Source organism: Lactuca serriola, chromosome 6 (assembly GCF_051521515.1).
Source record: "Lactuca serriola cultivar US96UC23 chromosome 6, Lser_US96UC23_V15, whole genome shotgun sequence".
NCBI lineage: Eukaryota > Viridiplantae > Streptophyta > Magnoliopsida > Asterales > Asteraceae > Lactuca > Lactuca serriola.
In genome coordinates this window covers 176,379,934-176,403,224 of record NC_136413.1, presented here as the reverse complement: position 1 = coordinate 176,403,224, position 23,291 = coordinate 176,379,934, and the positions used below count along the sequence as shown (strand labels likewise).

The following is a 23,291-nucleotide window of genomic DNA, read 5'->3' as shown; positions in this document are numbered from 1 at the left end:
CTATGAGTTATGAGTTTCAAAGATTTTGGAGGATATTATTGAAAACGTTTTTAAAATGATTTATGAGTTAAAATCAATGTTGTAAAAGCACTCGACGTTAGTTAGTCGGTGGACTGGGGTTAATAGATTAATCGGGTAGACGGTGATTAATCGGAGAACATAAATTATTATTTTGTTGAATTTTAAAAAATTAAACATGACTACTATCATAACAATGTTCGTAAATACCACTAATATCATAACAAAATAGGTTAATATGATTAATACAACACTTCTCATTCCTCAAATAGTTTCTATTAAGATAAAACTTCTTCAAAGTGTTAAAATTTCATCGTTTTCTACTAGTTCACTCATTAAGTCATTATGTAGGCAGGGATTAATCGCCAGACACCCTCTAGTCGGATGGGTAACGCATGGTTGGGATTTTTGCAACATCGGTTAAAATAGATTTTGGGGAATTCACCATAGGTCAAGATTGAATTATTTTTTTGACAAAATTGCAAAAATGGTCTCTGTGGTATGCATTTTTTGGGGGTTTTAGTCCAAACCACGACTTTTTTAGATTAGTGGTCCTTTTGAGCTAGTTTAGTTGCGGATTTGGTCCCTCCGAAAATTGAAATGACTATAATACCCTTGGGGTATTTATTTTTCATTTTTCTTTCATTTTTTTAAAAATTTAATATTAATTTATTTATTTTAAAAATTTAAAAATAACAGAGTACCTCTCTCTCTCTCTCTCTCTCTCTCTCTCATTTTCTGGGACCAAATCCACAACGAAACTAGCTTAAAAAGACCACTAATCCAAAAAAGTCGGGGTTTGGACTAAAACCTCAAAAAAATGCATACCAAAGGGACCATTTTTGCAATTTTGTCTTATTTCTTTTACTACATGTGTGATGAAGTCCCCATATTACACAACTTTTGAAATATTAGGACCGAACTTAATTCGTTGCTAACTTTGTACTCATTGGTTCCTTCTGTCGGTTTTGTGATGGTTCCATCCATGAAGCCGACCTTATTTTTAGCTAGGAGAATGTCTTTCATCTTTGTGGACTAGTCGGCATTATTATTGTCACCAAGATTTTCATTGGCATGTATTTGTCGTGGATAATCAGGGTGGATGTAGAAATGTGACTTCGGATCAAATGAAGGATTCGTATATGTGCCGTAGCCACGACTGTAGTATCACCCGCCATTGTTTTAGTAGGATACCCATCATTGTTTTAGTAGGATATGATATCCTTCTTTGATACCATATAAACTTTGAAGAATAAAAACTAAATTCAAAAATTATGTTTCTATCACTCGAGGTTTATATAGGAACCCAATTAGAATTGGAAGCAAAGTTGTCAAAATCGAGATTTTAGTTAAAATCGTTTTACATTTTGCAAGATCGTGATCGTAAGATCCTACCAAAATGAACTTGTATTCAAATTTTCTCGCAAGACAATATAATCAACTTTAACTTTTTAAGCATCACCCATACTTTTTGTTGCTACAAACCAAAATGAACTCATATATAAAGGGATTATTATGGATGTGCAATGCTTAACTCAAGATGAATCGATAAAATGGTGACGTTGGATTTCAAGTTGAATAAACAGATTTTTGATACTCGACTATATAATAAAACTAAAGGTGTGAGATCGTTTTTCACTTATAGGATTTTAAAACTGTAATATTGTAAAATCAAAATCGAAATTTGAACAACCTTGAGTGGAAACAAAAACGATTCTAGATATGCTAAAAGAATAACACCTAAGAATAAGAAAGGATAAGGATAAACATAACTTAAATACTAATTATCTAATTAACGCGATATTTCCTTTAAATAAAATATATTCTGATCTTGGTAAATGACTATTTGCATCTCGAAAATCTAAAATATATTTTTAAAATACTAGCTAGTCTTTGTATATTAGTTTTTGACAACTCATATATCTCGATTAAAGAACAGATCTGGATGTACTACCTTTTAGTGTCTTCCTCACAAAATCTTTTAATAGATCAATAGATTCTTAGATTCAGTTCACTCATAGATACATGCATACATACAAACAAAGCTATACAACCTCGGTAAAAACCACTCTTCAGTCTATTTAATGTCAGGTAATTTTCAAATCCTCTTTCTAAATGGTTTTGAGGTTCCATTTTGATTCTAATGTTGTGCCTTCGCATTGTAGTAAGAAACTAAAGAAATGAGCTCATCAAGTGGGATCTTAGGTTCAGTTCAGCTGAATTCCATCAGCCAGCATCATCAAATTCACATTCCTAATGCTTCACACAGTAACTCACCACAACCGCGATCATTAAACCTACCTCGTCAAGATCTACTCGATGGTAAGTCCTTCTCGGCATCATGCATGTGATCTTGAGATTCACATGAAGCTTTAAATTACATCATTGGTTGAATAATTCTCTAAATCATCATTCTAACTTTATTATGCAGAAGATCAAGCTTAACTTAATTAGTCTCATGGTGTTTCTTAAATAACCTCAAAAAAAGGCTATCACAATTTCCTTACCTTCCTTAGATCATCAAAAAAACCAATATCATGAATTAACATATGCAAAATGCTGTCAATATGCACTAGTGCGCCGCCACATTGCATGCACATGGCCACTCTAGTAGAGCATTGACCGATCTTTTTTCGTTGCATTATAGTAAAATATTTATTATGGAGAGACTAGCTAGAGTTTAGATGGTTGCATCTTGAAAATAAAACTACTTATTGTTGTAAAAATTGAGTATAGCTTCATTTTATGATTAAACAGATGGAAGAAGAGAAGAATTCCTTGAAATCTGTTTTCCCCTCTACAAAGCATCAATGGCGGGTGATTGGGAAAACGCTAAAGACATTTTAGACAAACGTCAAGAGCTGGTAAGGTTTAGCATCAATAGAAACAATGAAACAGCACTTCACGTTGCAGCGTATAGAGGAAACACCTTTTTTGTGGAAAATCTGGTGAGGTTGATGGAAAACGAGGACTTGGAGCTTCGGAATAGCAGTTCCAACACTGCTTTATGTTTAGCAGCTGTAGCTGGACATGTTAAAGTGGCTAAGATTCTGGTTAACAAGAACAAGGCCTTGCTCGATATCACTGGTAGTCAAGAAAAGATGCCACTTTACATGGCAGCTTTATCGGGAAAGAAAGCTATGGTGAAGTATCTGTATAAAAATTCAGAAAGAATGACTAGCGGTTTTTGGACAGATGAGAGTCGGGGATGTGTTCTCTTGGCATGTGTTGAGGCTGAGCTATTTGGTAAGTAAATAATAATTACATTTATCATAATCTAAAAATGGTAGGAGAATGAGTGGGAAAAATAAATAGGAGGAAATTTTAATTTCTCTAAACGCTTTCTCTATGGCCTCTTCTTTCTCCCAAACCATTAGAAAGATTTTATTTCCAGTTTATGGATGATTTCACATTGTGCTACCCATAATTAGTACCGAAGAGAATCCAACTATTATTATCATGATCAAGCGTATTTGGTTGCCAATAATTCATGTGTTGCTTTTATTTGCTATTGAACATTTCAATCATTATCAAAAGTTTCTACTTTCTACATATGTTTTATTTGGATCTTTACTAGATAAATAAGTTGATACAGTTCTTTTAATTACCTTTTTTATATGTAGCTTCCAGATTATGGTATTAGAGTGAGTTCAACGTATTTGTAGTACTACGTATTCTATTGGTCAATATTGACTTTTGTTATTGTTTTTGCCAAGGTTCTCAATGTGAAATCAGATGCAAAAAGTTCCATTATTATTCGCTTTTCTTCCAATAGTCATCATGTTACCGTATTAACCAAATATCAACTACTTGTAGATGTCGCGCTACAAATAGTGAAAGATCGTCCAGAACTTGCTGTGAGCGAAAGAAGTCTACTTGGAGTTCTAGCACGTAACTCTGGTGCATTTAGGAAACAATATAATTTGATCCAAAGAATTGGTAAGAATCTCTACTCCCCGATTGGATTTTCTTGGTAATCATCTCCTTCTTGGAATGAATATCTATTTTTGTGTATGTTTTAGGAAGAAAATAATTGGTATTTATACAATACATATAAAGGCATTCACAATACATTGAAATCTATAAAATTTAATAGATTGTCACATTATCACTCTACATTCCATACAATCCTATCATTTTTTTCTTATAATACATTGAACTCTCCAAAGTTCAATGAAACATTACAAGCTAATTTATAATATTTATTTAAGAATCAGAAAACTTTTTTTTTTCTCACTGAAAAATCCAATGATCATTGAATTCCAAATCCGTTGAATGCTAAGATGACATCGTATAAATGTACATTCTATGCATTGAATGATAACTAAACTTGTCATCTTATTCAACTCTCTCATTGAAATCACAATTGCAGATGCTCTTAGGACTTTTAGTTGCGACCTCATTCCTTCGCTAGTCACTTACATGTTTGCCATAAACTTAGAAACCGATCAAATACCCACATCTTTGTCATAGAGTGATATTGCCAAGGTTTATCAATTTAGCGACGGGTAGCTAATTTATGTGATTAGAGAATTGTGATATCCCCTATTTTCCAGAACAATTTTTTTATTCTTTCAATACCATGTTGTCTTTGTTGCGGAAAATCTCAGTTTAATAAAATATTTATTAGTAACAAATGTTATATCAAAATTACAAAACACTACAGATGTCATAATTAATACAGAACATAGGTTACAACGTAAAGACGTACTAGTCCTAAATATTATTACATGTTGTCTCGTTATTTACTCAACATTCCTATTCAAGTTCCACTAGCTTTAGCACAACTACATAGGGCTGTTAATCGGATTAACCTGATCGGGTTTCGGGTTAAACGGGTCGGGTTAGTCGGGTTTTTCAAGAAAAACTATTCACCTGAAACCTGACCCTAATAAGGTACGGGTTAGTCGGGTTCGGGTTAATCGGGTTTTGGGTTTGTAGGGTCGGGTTAATCGGGTTAGTCGGGTTGAAGTTGAAATGCAAGTTGAATTTATGTTGTGCCATTTTAATACATAATCCACATGTATAGGGACTTAAAATGTAAAGTTGTTATTGGATATGAATTTTTGGAGTTTCTTTTACCATATTAGTAATGTAAACAGTGAATAAAATTCGTAAAATTGTTACAGCACAACCATTTTAAACATATCTATACATAGTAATTTTACTATTTGGTTTGTTTAGTTAAGAAATATGTATTAGTTGTAAAATCTCATGGGATCTTGAATTCATGTCATTCAACGCAGTAAAAAAATTTTGGTAATAAATTCTTAATCGGGTTATTCGGGTTGACCCGAAACCCGAATTGTTTTGAAAAAATCAACCCTAAACCCGACCCTAATAATAATTCGGGTTAGTCGGGTTTCGGGTTATTCGGGTTGACCCGAAACCCAAATTGTTTTGAAAAAATCAACCCTAAACCCGACCCTAATAATAATTCGGGTTAGTCGGGTTAACCCAGATAACCCGATTAAGAGTTCTGACCCTATTAAACCCGACCCTAATTACCTTATTCGGGTTTGGGTCGAGTCGGGTTAATCGGGTTCGGGTTTTTTTGACACCCCTACAACTACATGTGATGCATATAATTTGAGTGTGCCAGGTTTAAGAACCTAGTGAGACACATAGATTTTTCAATCCCATAATATTATAATGATAATAAATCATATTATTAATCCTGCAAAAGAAACATTACTAAAAAAATGTAGATATATAATACAACATACATATCTATAAGACAATGTACCAATAGTTACCCAATCCAATTGATTCTTACAAACCGAATCAACGATCACCAGGAAGAATCACCTTACCCGATGAATCATTGTGAGCAACGGTGTGACTACACAGCTAGGGTATTCCTTGTCACAACTAGGGTACTCCTTGTCCGGTGTTAAGTCATAAGGCAACCAAGATTTGTTTAGAGTATTTGATGAATATGGTATCCCACGATTCTTCTACATCTATGGGTTATAAATCCACACTAACAACGTAATTCACAAGACCGTATAGAATAATCAAGTGTTGTCATCTTATTCTGGTAGATGACTCAGACATACCTATTCATTTTTTGATTTAAGCACACCCATTTATTGTTTGAAGGAGGTGGAATACTACACTCCGTTTCCTATCTCACATGTTACCCTAGAATGAGACTACTCGTTATTCAACTTAATTTAAACTAAGCATATAGATAACTAAGTCTTAGTTTATAACTAGATAAAATTACAATACATTTAATTAACTTCAAATACAAATTTTCTGTTCATGTAATACTATCACAATACATGGCATACATTAAGCACATAATAAAAATAGCAAGCATTCAATATACATTTAATCTTTTAAGTAACAAATACTTTTATTGAGATTGTGCGTCAAGAAAGTAACTACGCACTCACCTTATTAAAGGTGAAAGATTTGCGTGTAAGATAACTCTTCGTCTAACACTTTTGCTTTCCCTTTTAAATGAGTTAAATACAAATATTACTATATTTTAGTTTTCGTTTATATTTATATTATTCAAGTATATTAACTATTTCCCAGATTCTTCATTAATCCCAAAAATTATCAAGTTCTTTCAAATCATGAATGACCAGGTAAGATGATATTGGATGTAGGATCCATTTGGTAAATAAATATATTTTTTTGAAAAATCCATTTTAAACACCTCACTAAGATCTTGCCTCGACACCATGCCCGTAAGTAGATCAATCAGTATTACTGATAAATTTTATTTATAGGTTCATCACAACAATAATGAACACAATATAAGTTACAGTTTAACGTCCCAAAAATTCCAATAAAAAATTTTCATTTTAAAACCATTAAGTCATACAACCATATATTCCAAAACCAACAATGTAACATCAGAGTAAATCAAAAGTAATCAATGTGGAAAAAGCCATCAGGGGATGCTGTGCAGTCAAGCCAGACCATTTCTTTTGGCACTGGAAGTACCTGAAAATGTTTAAACCACAAAACCGTAAGCACAAAGCTTAACGAGTTCCCTAAAATACCACATACCATACATATAATATGTAATGTCCCAAATTAACAAATATATTTTTTTTTTTATTTTTAAGTAAACCAAAATAACAATTCTTTCATTCCATAAGTCCATCAAGGTATAGAGTTGTATCAAATAGTTATCAGAGTACAAAAACAAGTCATAAAATGTAGAACACCGGCAGTGCAATGGAGTCACGTTGAGCTTTTTCCTCTGGAACCGGAAGCACCTGAAACATAAACATAAACTGTAAGCACAAAGCTTAGTGAGTTCTCCAAAATACCACATACCATACATACATCGGGCCCGCCCATCAGGCCCTTCCCGACATCTGGCCCCGCCCGGTTAATAAGCCCGTCCGTAACATGTGATGGGCCCCACCCAAACATACATACAAACATATGCAAGAGTCACAAAGACAACTAGCATCCTATAAACATAATGCAATGGGCCAACACTGGTGCCTTCGATCCACAGGTACTATGAGAATACTCACCCGCCCAATACTCATGGTGCCTTTGCTAATCGATAAATCTCAGACCCGAGCTGTTGGTACGAGAACCTCCTCACACTATACATATCCAAAATAACCTTAATTAATAATTAAGTTGATAATCCGTAATCAAGGGTCCATTACATAATTTCTCTCTCTAGGGTAAAAGACCATTTTACCCTTCCAAACATGGCCTAAATCCCTTAAGATGACCATTTCCTCTTCCGGGGTTATGCCTTGCGTACTTCTTCTCTACGTTGTGCGTAGAGCTTTTCCTTAGAAAACATGGCCAAACCAGGCTACACACTACATAGCTAGGTTTACCCTATGCGTAGCTACGTGGTTTGCCAACCTCCTTATTAATCCCTTAATAGCTTAAGACCAAATGTACAACACTCAGATTTGAATCTAGTGGATGTCTAAAAGGATAAAGCCTTTGCATGGCTTAATGGAACCCAAAACCAAACCCTAGATTTATATCACTCTTTAATGACCTCAAAACCCTTGCATGGGTGAAAGATAACAACAAAGGTTTCATTTTATGACATTTGATCCTTAGAAACAACAAGAAATGACAACCTTAAGCTATGGAGTAGCTTTTACTCACAAGAACCAAAACTATGGGACCAAAAGCATGCAAATCAATAATGTAACCTAGATCTAAGCCATAGAACCATAAAGGTGAGAACTTTATACTTCCAGAAGATAGAAAAAGAGATGAAAGCTATGGATATTCAATCTTGAGCCACATCAATCCAATATGGTAGATTTTCCGTTCTTCAAAATGCACCAAAACACCCAAAAGGACCAGAACAGGATTATAAAGAATTAGGGTTTTGAAATAACTGTTTGGGGAGAGTGGAGGCTGAGCATGAAGAGGCCTCAAGGGAATTAAGGTGTTTAAATAGGGTCTCAACCTTAAAAAATTAGGGTTTGGAAACTGTTCATGTACGCCCTGCGCAGATGGAGTTACGCATCGCGTAGAGCATGCAACCCTCGCATGCATTTAATGAACTACACGCTGCATACTCATTACTTACGCCCAACGCAAGGATCATTTTTGCAAGAAATTTATGTTTAATATATGAATGAAAAGTACCTGAGAAATGAGAGTTACACATCTGCCCCACTTGAGTCAGATTTGTCCTCGAAGTCTACCGCTGCAAATAACTCTGGGTAATGCTCCCTCATTTCTTCCTCAGGCTCCCACATCCACCCTGAGCCTTTTCGGTGCTGCCATTGCACCTTCACCAAACACACCACTTTCTTTTGCAAAGTTTTCATTTTCTCTTCGAGGATCGCAACTGGTCTCTCTATATAGTTCATGTGCTTGTCTACCTGAATATCATCCAAAGGTACCACTGTGGAGTCATCAACCAAACACTTTTGCAGCTGAGAGACGTGAAAAGTTTTGTGAAGTTGAAATAGCTCCTCTGGTAGATCTAGAAGGTATGCAACTCTGCCCACCCGGACAATAACCCTAAAAGGACCATTATATCTTGGCCCAACTTGCCTTTCTTCCTAAATCGAATGACACCTTTCCAAGGTGACACCTTCAGGAGTACCATATCCATAACCTAAAACTCCAAATATGATCGATGTCTATCAGCATAACTCTTCTGTCGACTTTACACGGTCTGAAGCCTGCTGTGTACATGCTGAATCAGCTCCATAGTCATCAGTACCACCTTCGTACTCCCCATGAATTGTTGGCTGACCTCTCCCCAACAAATTGGCGTCTGACACTTCCTCCCATAGAGCATCTCAAAGGGAGGTCGATCAATACTAGCGTAGTAGTTGTTGTTGTATGAGAACTCAACCAATGACAGATACGAATCCCAACTACCATCAAATTCCAAAAACACATGCCCGAAGCATATCCTCTAGAGTCTGAATAGTCCGCTCACTCTGACCGTCAGTCTATGGGTGAAAAGCCTTGCTGAAGTGCAGTCAAGTACCCAACTCCTCGTGAAATCTCTTCCAGAATTTGGAAGTGAAACGCACATCCGAGTTCGAAACCATTGATACCGGAACCCCATGCCATGCCACAACCTCACAAATATAAATATCTACCAATTTCTCTACATAGATGCTCTCCTCAATGGGGATAAAATGCACTCTTGGTCAATCGATCTACGATAACAAAAATTGAATCCATCCCCTGTGCTATTCTCGGTAACTTTGTGATGAAATCTATCGTGATCTCTTCCTATTATAAATAAGGATACCCAACGAATCCAACTTTTCATGCGGTCGGTGATGAACAACCTTGAATTTCCTGCATGTTAAGCACCTCTCCACATACTAAGCCACATCTCACTTCATTTAGGGCCACCAGTAATCAAGTCGGAGGTCTCTATACATTTTTGTCGCACCCGAATGAATATAGAACTTCGATTTGTGCGCCTATTCCATCAAAATTGGACGATTACCTCCTAAATATGGAACCAAAACTCTCTGATGTAAGGTCAACAATCCTCGAATTTCATAATCAGAAGAGCACACCTGACCCACAATACGATCAATCTTCCGATGCTCCTCTTTCATAGCCTCAACCCGAGCCTCACGAATATGCTCTATATATGGGGTAACCACCGTCATTCTCAAACATAGATCTCGAATAGGTGTGCTAGTCACCTTGCGACTCAACGCATCGGCCACCACCTTAGCCTTCCCGCTATGGTATAAAAACTCGCAGTTGTAATCTTTCACTACATATAGCTATCTATGTTGCATTATATTCAGATTTAGCTAATCCATCAAGTACATCAAACTCTTGTGATCCGTGTAAATGGTACAATAAAACCCATAGAGGTATTGTCGCCAAATCTTGAGGGGGGAAAATCACAACTCCCAGCCCCAAATCATGCGTAGGATGATTCACCTCAGGAGGCTTCAACTGCCTCGGTGCATATGTGACCCCACTGTATAAGCACTGTATCCAATCTGGTGATGGAAGCATCACAATAAACCATGAAATTATCAAAACCCTCAGGCAGAGTCAAAATCGAAGCCTTGCACAGTCTCTGCCTCAAATTCTCAAAATGCTGCCTGCTGCTCAGGCCCCCAACAGAAAGTAACTATCTTCTTCGTCAACCTGGTCAATGGAACGACGATCTTGGAAAAATTCTCATTGAACCTCCAATAGTACCATGCTAAGCCAAGGAAACTCTGAACCTCAGAACCTCACACTGCATCACATCCTCGATCTTGGTCGGATCGACCAATATACCTTTTTGACTGACGAGGTGTCCCAAGAACTGCACCTAGCGCAACTAGAACTCATACTTGGAGAATTTGGCATAAAGCCTCTCCCTCCTCAAAGTCTCCAAAACCTCTCGCAAGTGATCCTTATGCTGATCCTTGGTCTTAGAAATTAGAATAGACCAAGATATCATCAATGAAAATGATCACTGACTGATCCAACATCGGCCTACAAACCCTATTCATGAGGTCCATGAATACTTCCGGTGCATTGTTGAGCCCAAAAGGCATCACCATGAACTCATAATGACCATAACGAGTTCTAAAGGATGTCTTATGAGAATCCTCATCCCGAACCCTCATCTGATGGTAGCCTGAACGCAAATCAATCTTGGAGAACCAAGACGCACCATGTAACTGGTCGAATAAATCATCAATCCTCGAAAGCGGATAACGGTTCTTCACCGTTAACTTGTTCTGGTCTTGGTAGTATATGCACATCATGTGGTAATCATCTTTCTTCTTCACCAAAAATATTGGTACTCCCCAGGGTGAACTATTCGGCTTGATAAACCCCTCGTCTAACAGCTCCTATAGCCAGCTATCAGATCCGCACTAGGAACCAAATCAGTACGAAACTCAACCTGTCTCTCCGGAGGTACTCCAAGCAAGTCCTTCGGGAACACACCGGGATACTCTCTTATGATCGACACATCACCAATCGTCCTCTTCCCCTATTCTCTTGTATCCAATACATAAGCCACAAAACTAGAACAAACCCTGCTTAAGATACAAACTAGCTCTCGTGGCTAAACAGAGAGCTGGTCCCCACTGAGCACCCTCAACATGGATAACTAGCTCTCCTCTACTTAGGGTTCGAACCCGAACTAACTGGTGCTCGCAATCAATCATTTCCCCATTAGGGCACAACCAATCCATCCCTATGATAACCTTGCTCTCACGCAAAGGGATAGGAACCAAATAAATCGGATACTGCTCGCTAAATAACTCCAACACACAACCCCGATGAACCCTCGATAATCGTACTGGATGATCGTTGTTGATCTCTACCTCTAACGGATAATCAAGCTCCCTAGGAGCGTCACCGAATCTCTTGCTGAGCACAAGATATACGAACAATCGGGTGGCTCCCGAATAAAAAAGAACTAAAGCTGGAACACTATTCACTAGGAACGTCCCTATACAACAACATATATAAAATAAGCAAAAACATCAAAGCAATAAATGAGATAAGGAGAAGATACATACTAGTAACCACATATGGTGCTGCATGAGCCTCCTCGACTGTCAACTGGAAAGCTCGACTCCTTATAACTGGTACCTCCACCTTGCTTTGGTGGCTGTGAGTGATCCTCAATGTGGCCGGAGCAGGTGCTACCATCGCTCCCACTGTCAAAATCGTGCAATTGGGCTTCTTGTAGACCCTCTGATTGCAATGGAAGCAAATCAAACTCGATCCTTGGGTGGTGGTGGCGGTGTAATCCCTGCTGTAGTGACGAATCTTGCCGTACCTGAAGCAACCAAAACCACCCACCTGTAAGCCCCCTCGTGCGTCTTTCCGCACTTGCTACAACGGATTTGACCCTGTTATCCCCTCGATTGAGAATCAAAAACCTTGGGATTCTTTGTTAAGTCCTCTAATACCTGAGCCCAAACCGAATTCCTCTTCCTCACAGTCTCCAGATTAATCTCCTATTCTTGGGCCCTCGCTATCATGTCCTCTAAGGTCCTTCAGCTGGGCATGCTCACAAATTCCTGTATCTCATCCTTCAACATATCATGGTACCTTGCCTTCTACATCTCCTTGTCCGCCACATACTGTGGAACCAGTAAATCCTTCTCACGGAACATGGCAGTGATCTTCGCCATAGTCTTAGTAGTCAGGAAAAGGTCCTAGAACTCCCTCGCTAGCTATCGAACCTCAATCACTGGTGAAAACTCAGAACTGAATATTATTACAAAATCATCCCAAGTCATCGCCTCGACAGCCTTGCCTCCCAAGGCATGACCTACCTCCTCCTACTAATCACGGGCTCTGTCTTTCAGAAGACAGAATGCGAGTTTGACCTTTGACCCTTCGGGACAAAAGCTAGTACGGAAAGTGTTCGTTATGTCTTCCAACCATCGCCTGCTAACAATTGGGTCCTTCTTCCGGAAGAACTTAGGAGCCCCACATGCACGAAACTCTCGAAAGGTGAGAGTGTGCGCTCCTGCTATAGATACTTTCTCAGTACGAAATGCACCCAATGAGCACCAAAACTGTAAAAATGGGCCAAAACCACCAAGAGGGATTAGGGTTAGGGTTCTATGAGGTTCGAGGGTGATGCAGGCTGATAATGAACCCTAAATTCAAGTTAATGAGGTTTAAATACAAAGGAAACCCTAAAAGATCATGGGCTTGGGCTGCAGCCTTCCTCACAATGTGACCATACACTTGTCACGTCGTGACATGCTTCCCGGATATGCACTTCGCCTTTGACTTGTCATGTCGTGACATCCGGTTTTCCCAAAAAACCACGATTTTGATTCCTTAATACCCTAAACCGATCCATTTTGGAAAACGGGTGTTACATACACCTAATAGGCATAGTACATGCAACCCACCTTACATGATCGTCTAGCGAAAAATTGGAATTTCGTAAGCATGACTTTGAAGTTGGATCCTTCTTTTGTTGGGTGTTTTTCTACGTTGCAGCACCTCACTAAGATATTGTAGGTCAAGAAATCGAATCACGAGAGTAAGAGAGAAAGCCGAGAGAAAGGTATGAATTGAGAAATGGAATTTCGAAGCTATTTATATCCTTTTTTGAAAAGAACCTCGTCCTACATGGCTGACTTATATGATGCCACATCATTGGTGGTTGTTGTGGTACCTGTTCCCTCCTGCTACCATGTGGCGGCTTGGCAACCAAGTGCTACAAACTAATGTATTACTTTCTTCGGATAATTATAAGTTTCGCATACGAGTTCCGTTTTCGATGTTATTTATATACATAGTTTCATAATTTCATATACAACAACTTTCATCAAGACTAATTTGGCTAAAAATTAATCTATTTTCACTTTGATATTTATAAAGAATATCCAGTGAAATGATCTTATGAAATTCATAACTTCTTCATACGACGTCAGATTTTGGCGGTCTTTATACTCACGAGTTCGTATTCATGACTACTACAAATTTCATATAGATTATTTTTTCTTTTGTAAAAGTAACTCAAATATTATTTATATATAAATAATATTTATTTTACACTATCATCTTATCCTTATAATCTTTTCATTATTATATTACTTAACACAATTTGTTAAGTTTATAAAAAGATTTTTATACAAATATTGTATAACCATAATATTTGACCGTATAGCATGTACACCATATATATATATATATATATATATATATATATATATATATATATATATATATATATATATATATATATATATGTTGAGAATAAATCTTGAATGATCGAATAGATTCAACAGGTAAAAGAATAGAGAACACTGAATGAATATCAAATATGTCGAATGATTAGTGATCACAGCCTTAGAAGAGATCGATAAAGAATTGCTACTGTAAAGGCGTGTAGGGTTTACAAAAGACGATTTGACGATTATAAGATACGGTGCATGCGTGCACCTTAAATAGCTAAACCCTAATAATAAATAGCGGGTGAACAGGCCCAACCCAAATACAAAACAGACTAAACTGTTATAACCACAAGGACACAACATTTAAGGCCCATCAATATATATATATATATATATATATATATATATATATATATATATATATATATATATATATACACCAATAAAATTTATATGAACACATATCGTGTATGAAGAATTCTTATTTATTTTCTTAGAAGAAAATTTACATTGTTAACTAATGTAAATAAAGATTTTCCCCCGAATTGCTTAACGAAAAACACAGGCGTTACACGAATGATAGTTGTTGATAGTTGATAGTTAAAGGAACATTTAAAAATTCCATAAAATCAAGAAATTTTATGGTAGTTGATACATAAAATCTTATATGACAAATATCTAATATGACAAACGAGAAATAGAACTAGTAAATGGTAAACAGATGTGTGGAACAAGTTGACAAACATGACACCCAAATAAACTAGTCTTTATTACAAAAAAGTTAAACGACTTGAGAAATGGGATTTAAGGACACGGTCGCCCACATGGCTAAGGCGTTAATTCGATAAGGATGGACTACATGAAAGGAGAGCATGTGAATACTAGAATGATTGAGGACCGTAGTACAAATCACCCGAGCTATAAACAAGTTCTATTGAGTGCGAAAATCCTTCATAGAAAACGCAATATCATCAGCGGCAAAAAATTTATTATCACGAGTAAATTTCCGAACACATATGAGATTATTAAGAATATGAAGTGTGACAAGAACATTATGTAGGTGTAAAGGCCGATGACAACTTGGTTTATAAGTGTGTTTGGTATAGGTTATGGGTATGGTTGAAACATTTCCTATAAGGAAGGATTTAATATTGCTTTTAGAGGGAACACTATTTAGTATACCTGAGTCGGATGCCAAATGATTTGTTGCCCAGTATCCATGTACCAGTTGTTGTTGTTGTTGCATTGAGAATATAGTGAACAATCATGGAATTGAAAGCTTAAGATACGTATGTGGGTTAAATATGATATTTGATATGTGGGCGTTGGAGAGAACCACTGCCATAGTGGAGTGAGGCCTGATGTTAACGAGACACCATAGAACACCATCAGATTGGGGGTTATGGGTTGACATAGGGCAACACCGAGGATACTCGTTTGTTTAGAGGTTGGGGCGGTCTATCATGGAAATTGTGAGGTAATGATATTGGGCTAGAAGAAGCTCAACGATGATGGTACATGGCCGGTTGAAGGGATGCCAAGGAATGACATAAAGCTGCCAAGGCAACGACGCATGTTGTCGAAGTCATTGTTACGACGAGGTTGAGATAAATGGAGCCAAAAGATTGACATGATAGACTAGTTTAAAAACAATAGGATAAGAAGGGTGGTCTGTATGGATATGTTGTTGAGATCGGCTGTGAGAAAGCCTTTATTCTTCCAGTATAATGATAGAAAGTGCCTTTAGGAAGCTTATAAGTAGGACACAGTGACATCAGATTTATAACGATGTTTTAAATCTTAGGGTCAAATTAATCGTTGTTGAGATAAGTGACATAGGTCTTATCGGGGATGAGAACATCAATATTTTCAATATATCAGAGATGAGCTTTGGAAAATTTGGGAAATTGTATTATCGCCATAGTGGCGAATCTAGAAAAACAAACCACGTGGTTTCTTTTGTAAATAAAACTAAAACAATATGAAAGAGAAACAAATACTAATAGTGGCAGGTCGGGTTGTATGCCTTAAAATATTTAAACATCATTTCAATAGTTATAAACTCTATGAGGTTTTATATCTTGAAACATATTCATAATTGTGTCGTTATCAATACCTTTTAAGACATTTTTTCAATATACGACATTAAACTATACTCGAATTTCATTTTTCTCAATATATGATACTAAACTATCATTGAAATATACAACACTAAACTATCACTAAAAAATAAAATACAGAGACATTCTTGATTCTGAAATTGAAATATGAAATTGAATGCTACAAAGCAGCAAACTAATAACTATTATCAATATTTTGTTATAATTCTATTTCCTAATTTTTTTTAATATTAAATGGAGTGAACTATTGATTAATGAGAGTGTATTAAGATATTGGGTTATCGTAGGTCCTTTGACAATATTAATGTGGTTTCTTATTTTTTAATTAATACCTTGCTTTATTAAAAAAAATAAAAACGGTAGGTCCTAGGACCCACCTTCCTTGTTACTAGCTACACCCTTTTTGCCATTAACGTGTACGGAGTTCATTATCTAACTCGATGACACATACATCTTTTTGTTGGAAAAATGGTTTTCAAGACTTTTCCAAATTGATTGAGCGCTTCCATTTTTTCAAGGATCATTGTGAGTAACGATCGGGTGATGGTGTCATAGATCCACACTTTGACAATATAATCAAGTTTGTGCCATTTGGGGTTGTTAGCTGTGGGGGTGGAAGAGCCATCAATGTTTATGAGGTCACCAAAATCATTGTAGTCTGTCTCGAAGAGCCTGCATCAAGTTACATAGTTTAACTCGTTAAGAACTAGGGTTAATGGAACATATGCCTTGATGTTGGTTATATCTTAGGGTTTTTGGTTTGTGACGAATGAGTTTTTAGCCACGGTGAGCCAAGAAAGAGGGTCGAGAAGGTAGAAAGGAGAGGAGAGGAAGAGTAGCAGCGATGTTAAGGAGGTCGAATGCTAGGGTTCGCCAGAGAGAGAGAGAGAGGGAATGAGGGAGGGAGAGAGAGAGAGAAAGGATACCATATTAAAGAATGATATTTATCATAACTGGAGATTAGATTGATCGATAACATATTACAACAATAGGCTACAATGTAGACTAATAACCATGGCGGTTTTGCAAGTCTCATACCTACATAATGTTGACACTGAGAATATGATTAGTAGAGTATATACCGACAAAAATTTCAACGTACTTAATCATTTTACAAAAAAATATGAATCAAACCACATATATATGGGTATCAACTCTATATTCTAGTGATTGGAGCGGTTTTACAGTATGCTATATAATGTACACTAATATGTTGGTTAAGGTTCTATTGTTGGACATGCTCTCTATTCTAGTGATTGGAGCGGTCGACAATTAAGGGGATCAACTCTTAAACATCAAATGGCAGGACTCTTAAGAGAGTCTTCCGTCGAGACTTTAGTATCTCAAAAATCTAATCATAATAATGATAATTAATAAAAACCTCCTAATAAAGGTCTTAACTTGATATAAATTATTACTTATAACAAGTCAACAATAATTTACAGAAGAATAAAATGTTGACACAAAGAATATGATTAGTAAAATATATATATACGGACAACAATCTCAACGTACTTACTATTTTACCAAAAAATATGAATCAAACCATATATGTAAGGGGATCAACTCTATATTCTAGTGATTGGAGCGGTTTTACAGTAGGCTATATAATGTACACTAATATGTTGGTTATGGTTCTATCGGTGAACATGCTCTCTATTCTAGTGATCGGTATAAACTCTTAAACATCAAAGGGTAGGACTCTTATGCCTCGTTTGTTTTTCTACAAAAGTACTTTTTGAGCACTTTTCCCTTCTAGCGGGTAGACGTTTCGCAAGTGCACGTCTTCTTCCGCAAACTTGGAAAAAGACAAAAGATATTTAACCACTTCCAAAACAAACAACACCTTAGTCTCTTAAGAGAGTCTTCCGTCAAGACTTTAACATCTCAAGCGTCTAATCCTAATCATAATGATAATTAATCAAAACCTCCTAATAAAGGTCTTAACTTATATAAATTATTACTTATAACAAGTCAACAATAATATACAAAAGAATAATGAATAAATTGGTTAGACCATCTTTTAGGTTAAAATGTATTATAAATACCAGCATAAAAAAGGAAAGTTGTGCCACATTATTCAATAAAATTGATAACATATCATTAGTTAGTCTATTGGCACTAGACATTTTTCTTGTAAGTGTTATTGAGAATTATCACTCATTTACTAACTTGATCTCTCTGTCTCTCTGTCTCTCTCTCTCTCTCTCTCTCTCTCTCTCTCTCTCTCTCTATATATATATATATATATATATATATATATATATATATATATATAATAGGCGAATGCCCGCGCGTTGCGCAGAAGCATCTATATAGCTAAAATATTTACCAATATATGTTTTTTTAAATATAACAATAATGTGGTTATTAAATTTGATATAATAATTCGTATACTAAGTTGATATAATATATTGATTAATTTGAATTATATGATAATATATACATCTATTAAAACCACATAATCTCAATCTTTGGAATGGCCTCCACTCATGGATTATTCATGAATAAAATTAAATATAATATATGGTTTAATGTTATTTATAGTTTTTGTTATTGTTAATTCATTTTTTTTTTAAATTTATTTGCTTAACGTTTTAATTTCCATCATTGTAATTATTTAAAACATCAAACAATTTTTTATTTATTTTAAAGGTAACAATATAATCATTTATATAGAGTTATTTTTAACTATTATTATTGTAAGTTATTTTGAACTACTTATTTGAAAACTTTTAACGATTATAAGAATACATTTAAGAAATATTTTAGTTAAATTGATACTGCATTTTAGTTTTTGTATTTAGCACTATAATTTTTCATTTTTAACTATTCACAAAATATTCTTTGAGTTTTAAGTAGAACTGAAATTTATATTGAAGTTGACTTTGTAATGTTATATTTAAATTAACAATTTAAGTATTTTGTCAAAATTGTTCAAAGATTGTAGCTTTAAATTGAGAATGGTTTACATACAACAACATATTAAATCTAATAAATTAAGTATAATATGTTAAAAGTTAAAGACAAAACTTGCTAAGTAGAAGTAGAAATATTATTTTAATATTGAAATTTAGTTTATTTATGATTACACTTTAGGTTTGATACTTATACAACCTTATTAACCGACTTATAATCATTATTAGAAAGACACTACAATTTATCACTTTTAACTATTTACAAAATATTCTTTAGGTTATTTAAATTTAACTAAAATTTATATTTAAGTTGATCTTGTAAGGTTATATTTAAAATAACAATTTAAGTGTTTTACACAAATTGTTCAAAAGTTGTAGCTTTAAAATGATAATGGTTTACATACAACAACATATTGGACCTAATAAATTAAGTATAATATGTTAAATGTTAAAAACATAACTTTATAAGTAGAAGACAATATATTCTTTTAATATTGAAATTTAGTTTATATATGATTACACTTTAGGTTTCATATTTATTTAAGCTTATTAACCAACTTATAATCATTATTAGAAAGAAATTGAAAAGTAATGAGAGTTTTAAATGAATGTGGTTAAAGGAAAAATGAATGAGAGTTTCAATGCATGAGATTCAAGAAAAAATATTAGCTTTATAAGTATATAATGATAATGATAATGATATATATATATATATATATATATATATATATATATATATATATATATATATATATACTAGTTTATAACCCGTGGGAACCACGATTACAAAATTAATTAAATTTTTAAGTAAGAACTCAAAACTTTTTTTTTTTAAATAACTTATTGATTAAGAGATATTTTTTTTACTTATATATAAAATTATAATCGTTGATTCAAATAAATAAATAAAATTATATCATCTTATACTTTGTGTAAATTTTATTTTATTTTTTATTCTAATGTTATTAATTTAATGTAATTAAATGAAAATTTTAAAATTTGAAATGGAGAATCAATATATTGACAAGTGTCATGATATTAATTATAATGTTTAACTTGGTGACACATGACAAAAGAACTACTCTTTTATATATATATATATATATATATATATATATATATATATATATATATATATATATATATATATATATATATATATATATAATGGTCATATTGTTATCTTCTAACGTGAATATTCCCTCATGCATGCATGTATTCACACATTTTATTTCTCATTTAAGCACTTTCATTCAAAATTAACTCATAGCTAACTAACTATTCAAAGTAAATAATATCATCCACTTAATTGGTTTCTCAGTTTTCCTACGCGATGGATATGACGGACTTGTTAACGAGGGAAATCAAGCCATGGAATTGCTTAGAATCATTTGGGGACATATTATGAAATTGCCCAAAACTAAAATTGATGACATGGTAAGAGGGTCTCCTGACCAGATTACGGATGATAAGTACTATTCCTCCAGTGTACTATTTGTAGCTGCAGAAATGGGCAACACAGCATTTGTAGTCGAGCTAATTCGTCAATATCCAGAGCAAGTACTAGCACTAAATGATAACAAGCAAAGTATTTTTCATGTTGCTGTAACACATCGATATAGGGGTATCTACTCCCTATTGCATGTTCTAGGCTCAATGAAGGAATCAATAGTTGATCTTGAAGACGAACATGGTAATAATATGTTGCATTTAGTCGGGATCCTCAGCAAGACAACAAGGAGTGATTATCTATTGAAGGACATTCCAGGGCCAGCTGCACAACTGCTAACAGATCTAGCATGGTTCCAGGTGCGTATTTCATTATATTTGGCTTTGATCTTTCACTCCAACTTAATTTATAACAAAGATTCTTACGCAAACTGCTTTAGATGTTGCATGAGACAAACTAAGAATATTGATACAAGACACAGAGCATACTAAGACCTTAATTAAATATAAAACTATTTTTTCTAATCAGTGTTTTCTCATAATCGTCATTCTCATGAAATGCAATACATAATAAATATATGATGGAGAGAGAGGTAAATGCATGCATACGTACAAATTAATTACCGAATTAAGTAAAACTGGATTTTTTCCCCTTACGTTTTCTTCAGCTAGCCCAAGGTTGAAGAACTTGTGTTGATACAATGTCTTTTATAAATTGATCCTGATTATGTAATAACTATATATGCATTCACAGAGTGTGTGTGCTATACTCCCTCCTTCCCTTCGAGAAAAGAAGAACAAAGCTGGCATACGACCACGTGAATTATTTAACGAGAATCATAAAGAGCTAGTTGCAAGAGGCGTGGAGTGGACCAAAAAGATATCGTCTGAATTAATGGTGGTTGCCGCACTTATAGCAACCATAAGTTTTGCAGCTTGTATTACATTTGTAGGTGGATACAACCAAGACACAGGTAAGCCTGTGTTCACTGAAAACAAGCACCTTAATAGCATTCTTCTATCGAATGGTGTGTCTTTTATATTGGCTTCCACTTCAATTTTCTGTTTCTTATCCATCATTAGCTCTCACTATACAGAAACTGCTTTATTTAGAGTATTATTCATTAAGCTCGCATTTGCTATGACATTTCTTGCCGAGTCGATCATATTTGTGATAGCTGCTTTCTCATACAACTTCATTCTACTCTTCCCAAAAAAGTATATACAGTCACAATATCTTTTGACTACACTCTCGTACATGGTAAGTTTTCTATTTTTGTACTGGTTGATTGGACGCCAGTATTGGTTTCTTGCGACTATCATATTGGATGATAAGTTTCTTCCTCCTAAACAAATATTGTTTTAGATTTATCACTGCGTGCTCCTTCCAACCATAAATCTCACTTTAATTATGAGGTAAGTTCCGAAGACTATCAATTTAGATTTGGTGATTTTTATATGGATGGTTAATTATGTAGCTTTTCGAAGACGTACGTAATTATATATTTTTTTTCTGTATTACTACCATGAGGTGAAATATTGTAATAATTCGATTCGATTTGATACATTTTGATACATGTCATTAATGTTTTTTCTGTCTCGTTATTTATTATAGACTAGGATCTAAAGAACTTCAAAATTAAAATAAAAACACTTGAAATAGACATTAATACATGAACTCAAGCTCCGACGACATTAACAGCTCTGGGCTAGCCATACGAATAACGTTAGGTGTTGTTTGTTTCTTAAGAGTTAAAACGTGTGCAGTCTACAGACCACATCGGTGGACTAAACGTCTACAATCTACAAGAAACATAATTATTTTTAAATTCAAACGGCTAAATAAATAGAAATCTAAATAAAGTGATTTTTTAAATAACCAATAAAAAATTACAATATCATTGGACAAAAAAGACTTGTTTTATATATTTTGAATTTTTTTAGCAACAACACAAAGACTATATGTTTGGAGCTATATATTATTGTTAGATAAATAACCAATAAAAAATACAATGATCTTTTCGACAAAAATTGTGATAAATAACCAATAAAAATTACAAAGTATGTTACCTATTTTGGTAAAAGTAGTAAAGTTCATTCTTATTTGATGTAGTGGGCATAATTGTTGTCATCAAGGTTTTCATTGACATGTATTTGTCATGGATAATCTAGATGGATGTAGAAAGGTGAATTCAGATCAAATGAAGGGTTAGTATATGCGTTGGAGCCACGCAGTATCTTGATAGTATATAAAATTTGAAGAATAAAAATGAACTTCAAGATTATGTTTCTATCACTCGAGGGTTATATAGAACCCTATTAGAATTGGAAGCAAAAATGAATTCTAGATATGCTAAAAGAATAACACCTAAACCAAAGGGCTTCTAGCCCAGTGGTATCAGGTGGTGTCTTCCCTCTTTAAGGTTAAGGGTTCAAGTCCCGTCGTGGACATAGGTGAAATTAGGTGATATTAGTTTAGGAGTTTAGATTAGATTTTCCGGTTCAAAAAAAAAGGGGGAAAATGACTTGTAAGGTAATAAAGTATTAGACTTGTACAAAAAATACCATTGAACTTTTTTTTTGTACACAAATCACCAATCAACTATAGCTTTTGTACACATATGACCATTAAACTTCACATTTGTTCAAAAAATATCATTATATTACCGATAATAATAGGTCAT

At 34.6% G+C, this 23,291-nt stretch overlaps 1 protein-coding gene across 1 annotated transcript; it reads left to right on the top strand.

The window, feature by feature from the left end:
* Window positions 1-1,994: 1,994 nt before the first annotated feature.
* Window positions 1,995-22,174, top strand: LOC145059138 (uncharacterized). Its single transcript, XM_079006998.1, has 6 exons — window positions 1,995-2,109; window positions 2,184-2,340; window positions 2,776-3,264; window positions 3,835-3,957; window positions 20,480-20,967; window positions 21,362-22,174. The coding sequence occupies exons 2-6, from the start codon at window positions 2,199-2,201 to the stop codon at window positions 21,971-21,973; spliced, it is 1,854 nt and encodes a 617-aa protein (XP_078863124.1). The 5' UTR covers window positions 1,995-2,109; window positions 2,184-2,198; the 3' UTR covers window positions 21,974-22,174.
* The last annotated feature ends 1,117 nt before the right edge of the window (window positions 22,175-23,291 follow it).

Bases quoted from the DNA above. Each gene is read 5' to 3' on its own strand.
- LOC145059138 (XM_079006998.1), top strand. From the start codon at position 2,199: ATGAGCTCATCAAGTGGGATCTTAGGTTCAGTTCAGCTGAATTCCATC. The intron at 3,265-3,834 runs GTAAGTAAATAA...AACTACTTGTAG, and splicing joins TGTTGAGGCTGAGCTATTTG to ATGTCGCGCTACAAATAGTG. The intron at 20,968-21,361 runs GTGCGTATTTCA...ATGCATTCACAG, and splicing joins CAGATCTAGCATGGTTCCAG to AGTGTGTGTGCTATACTCCC.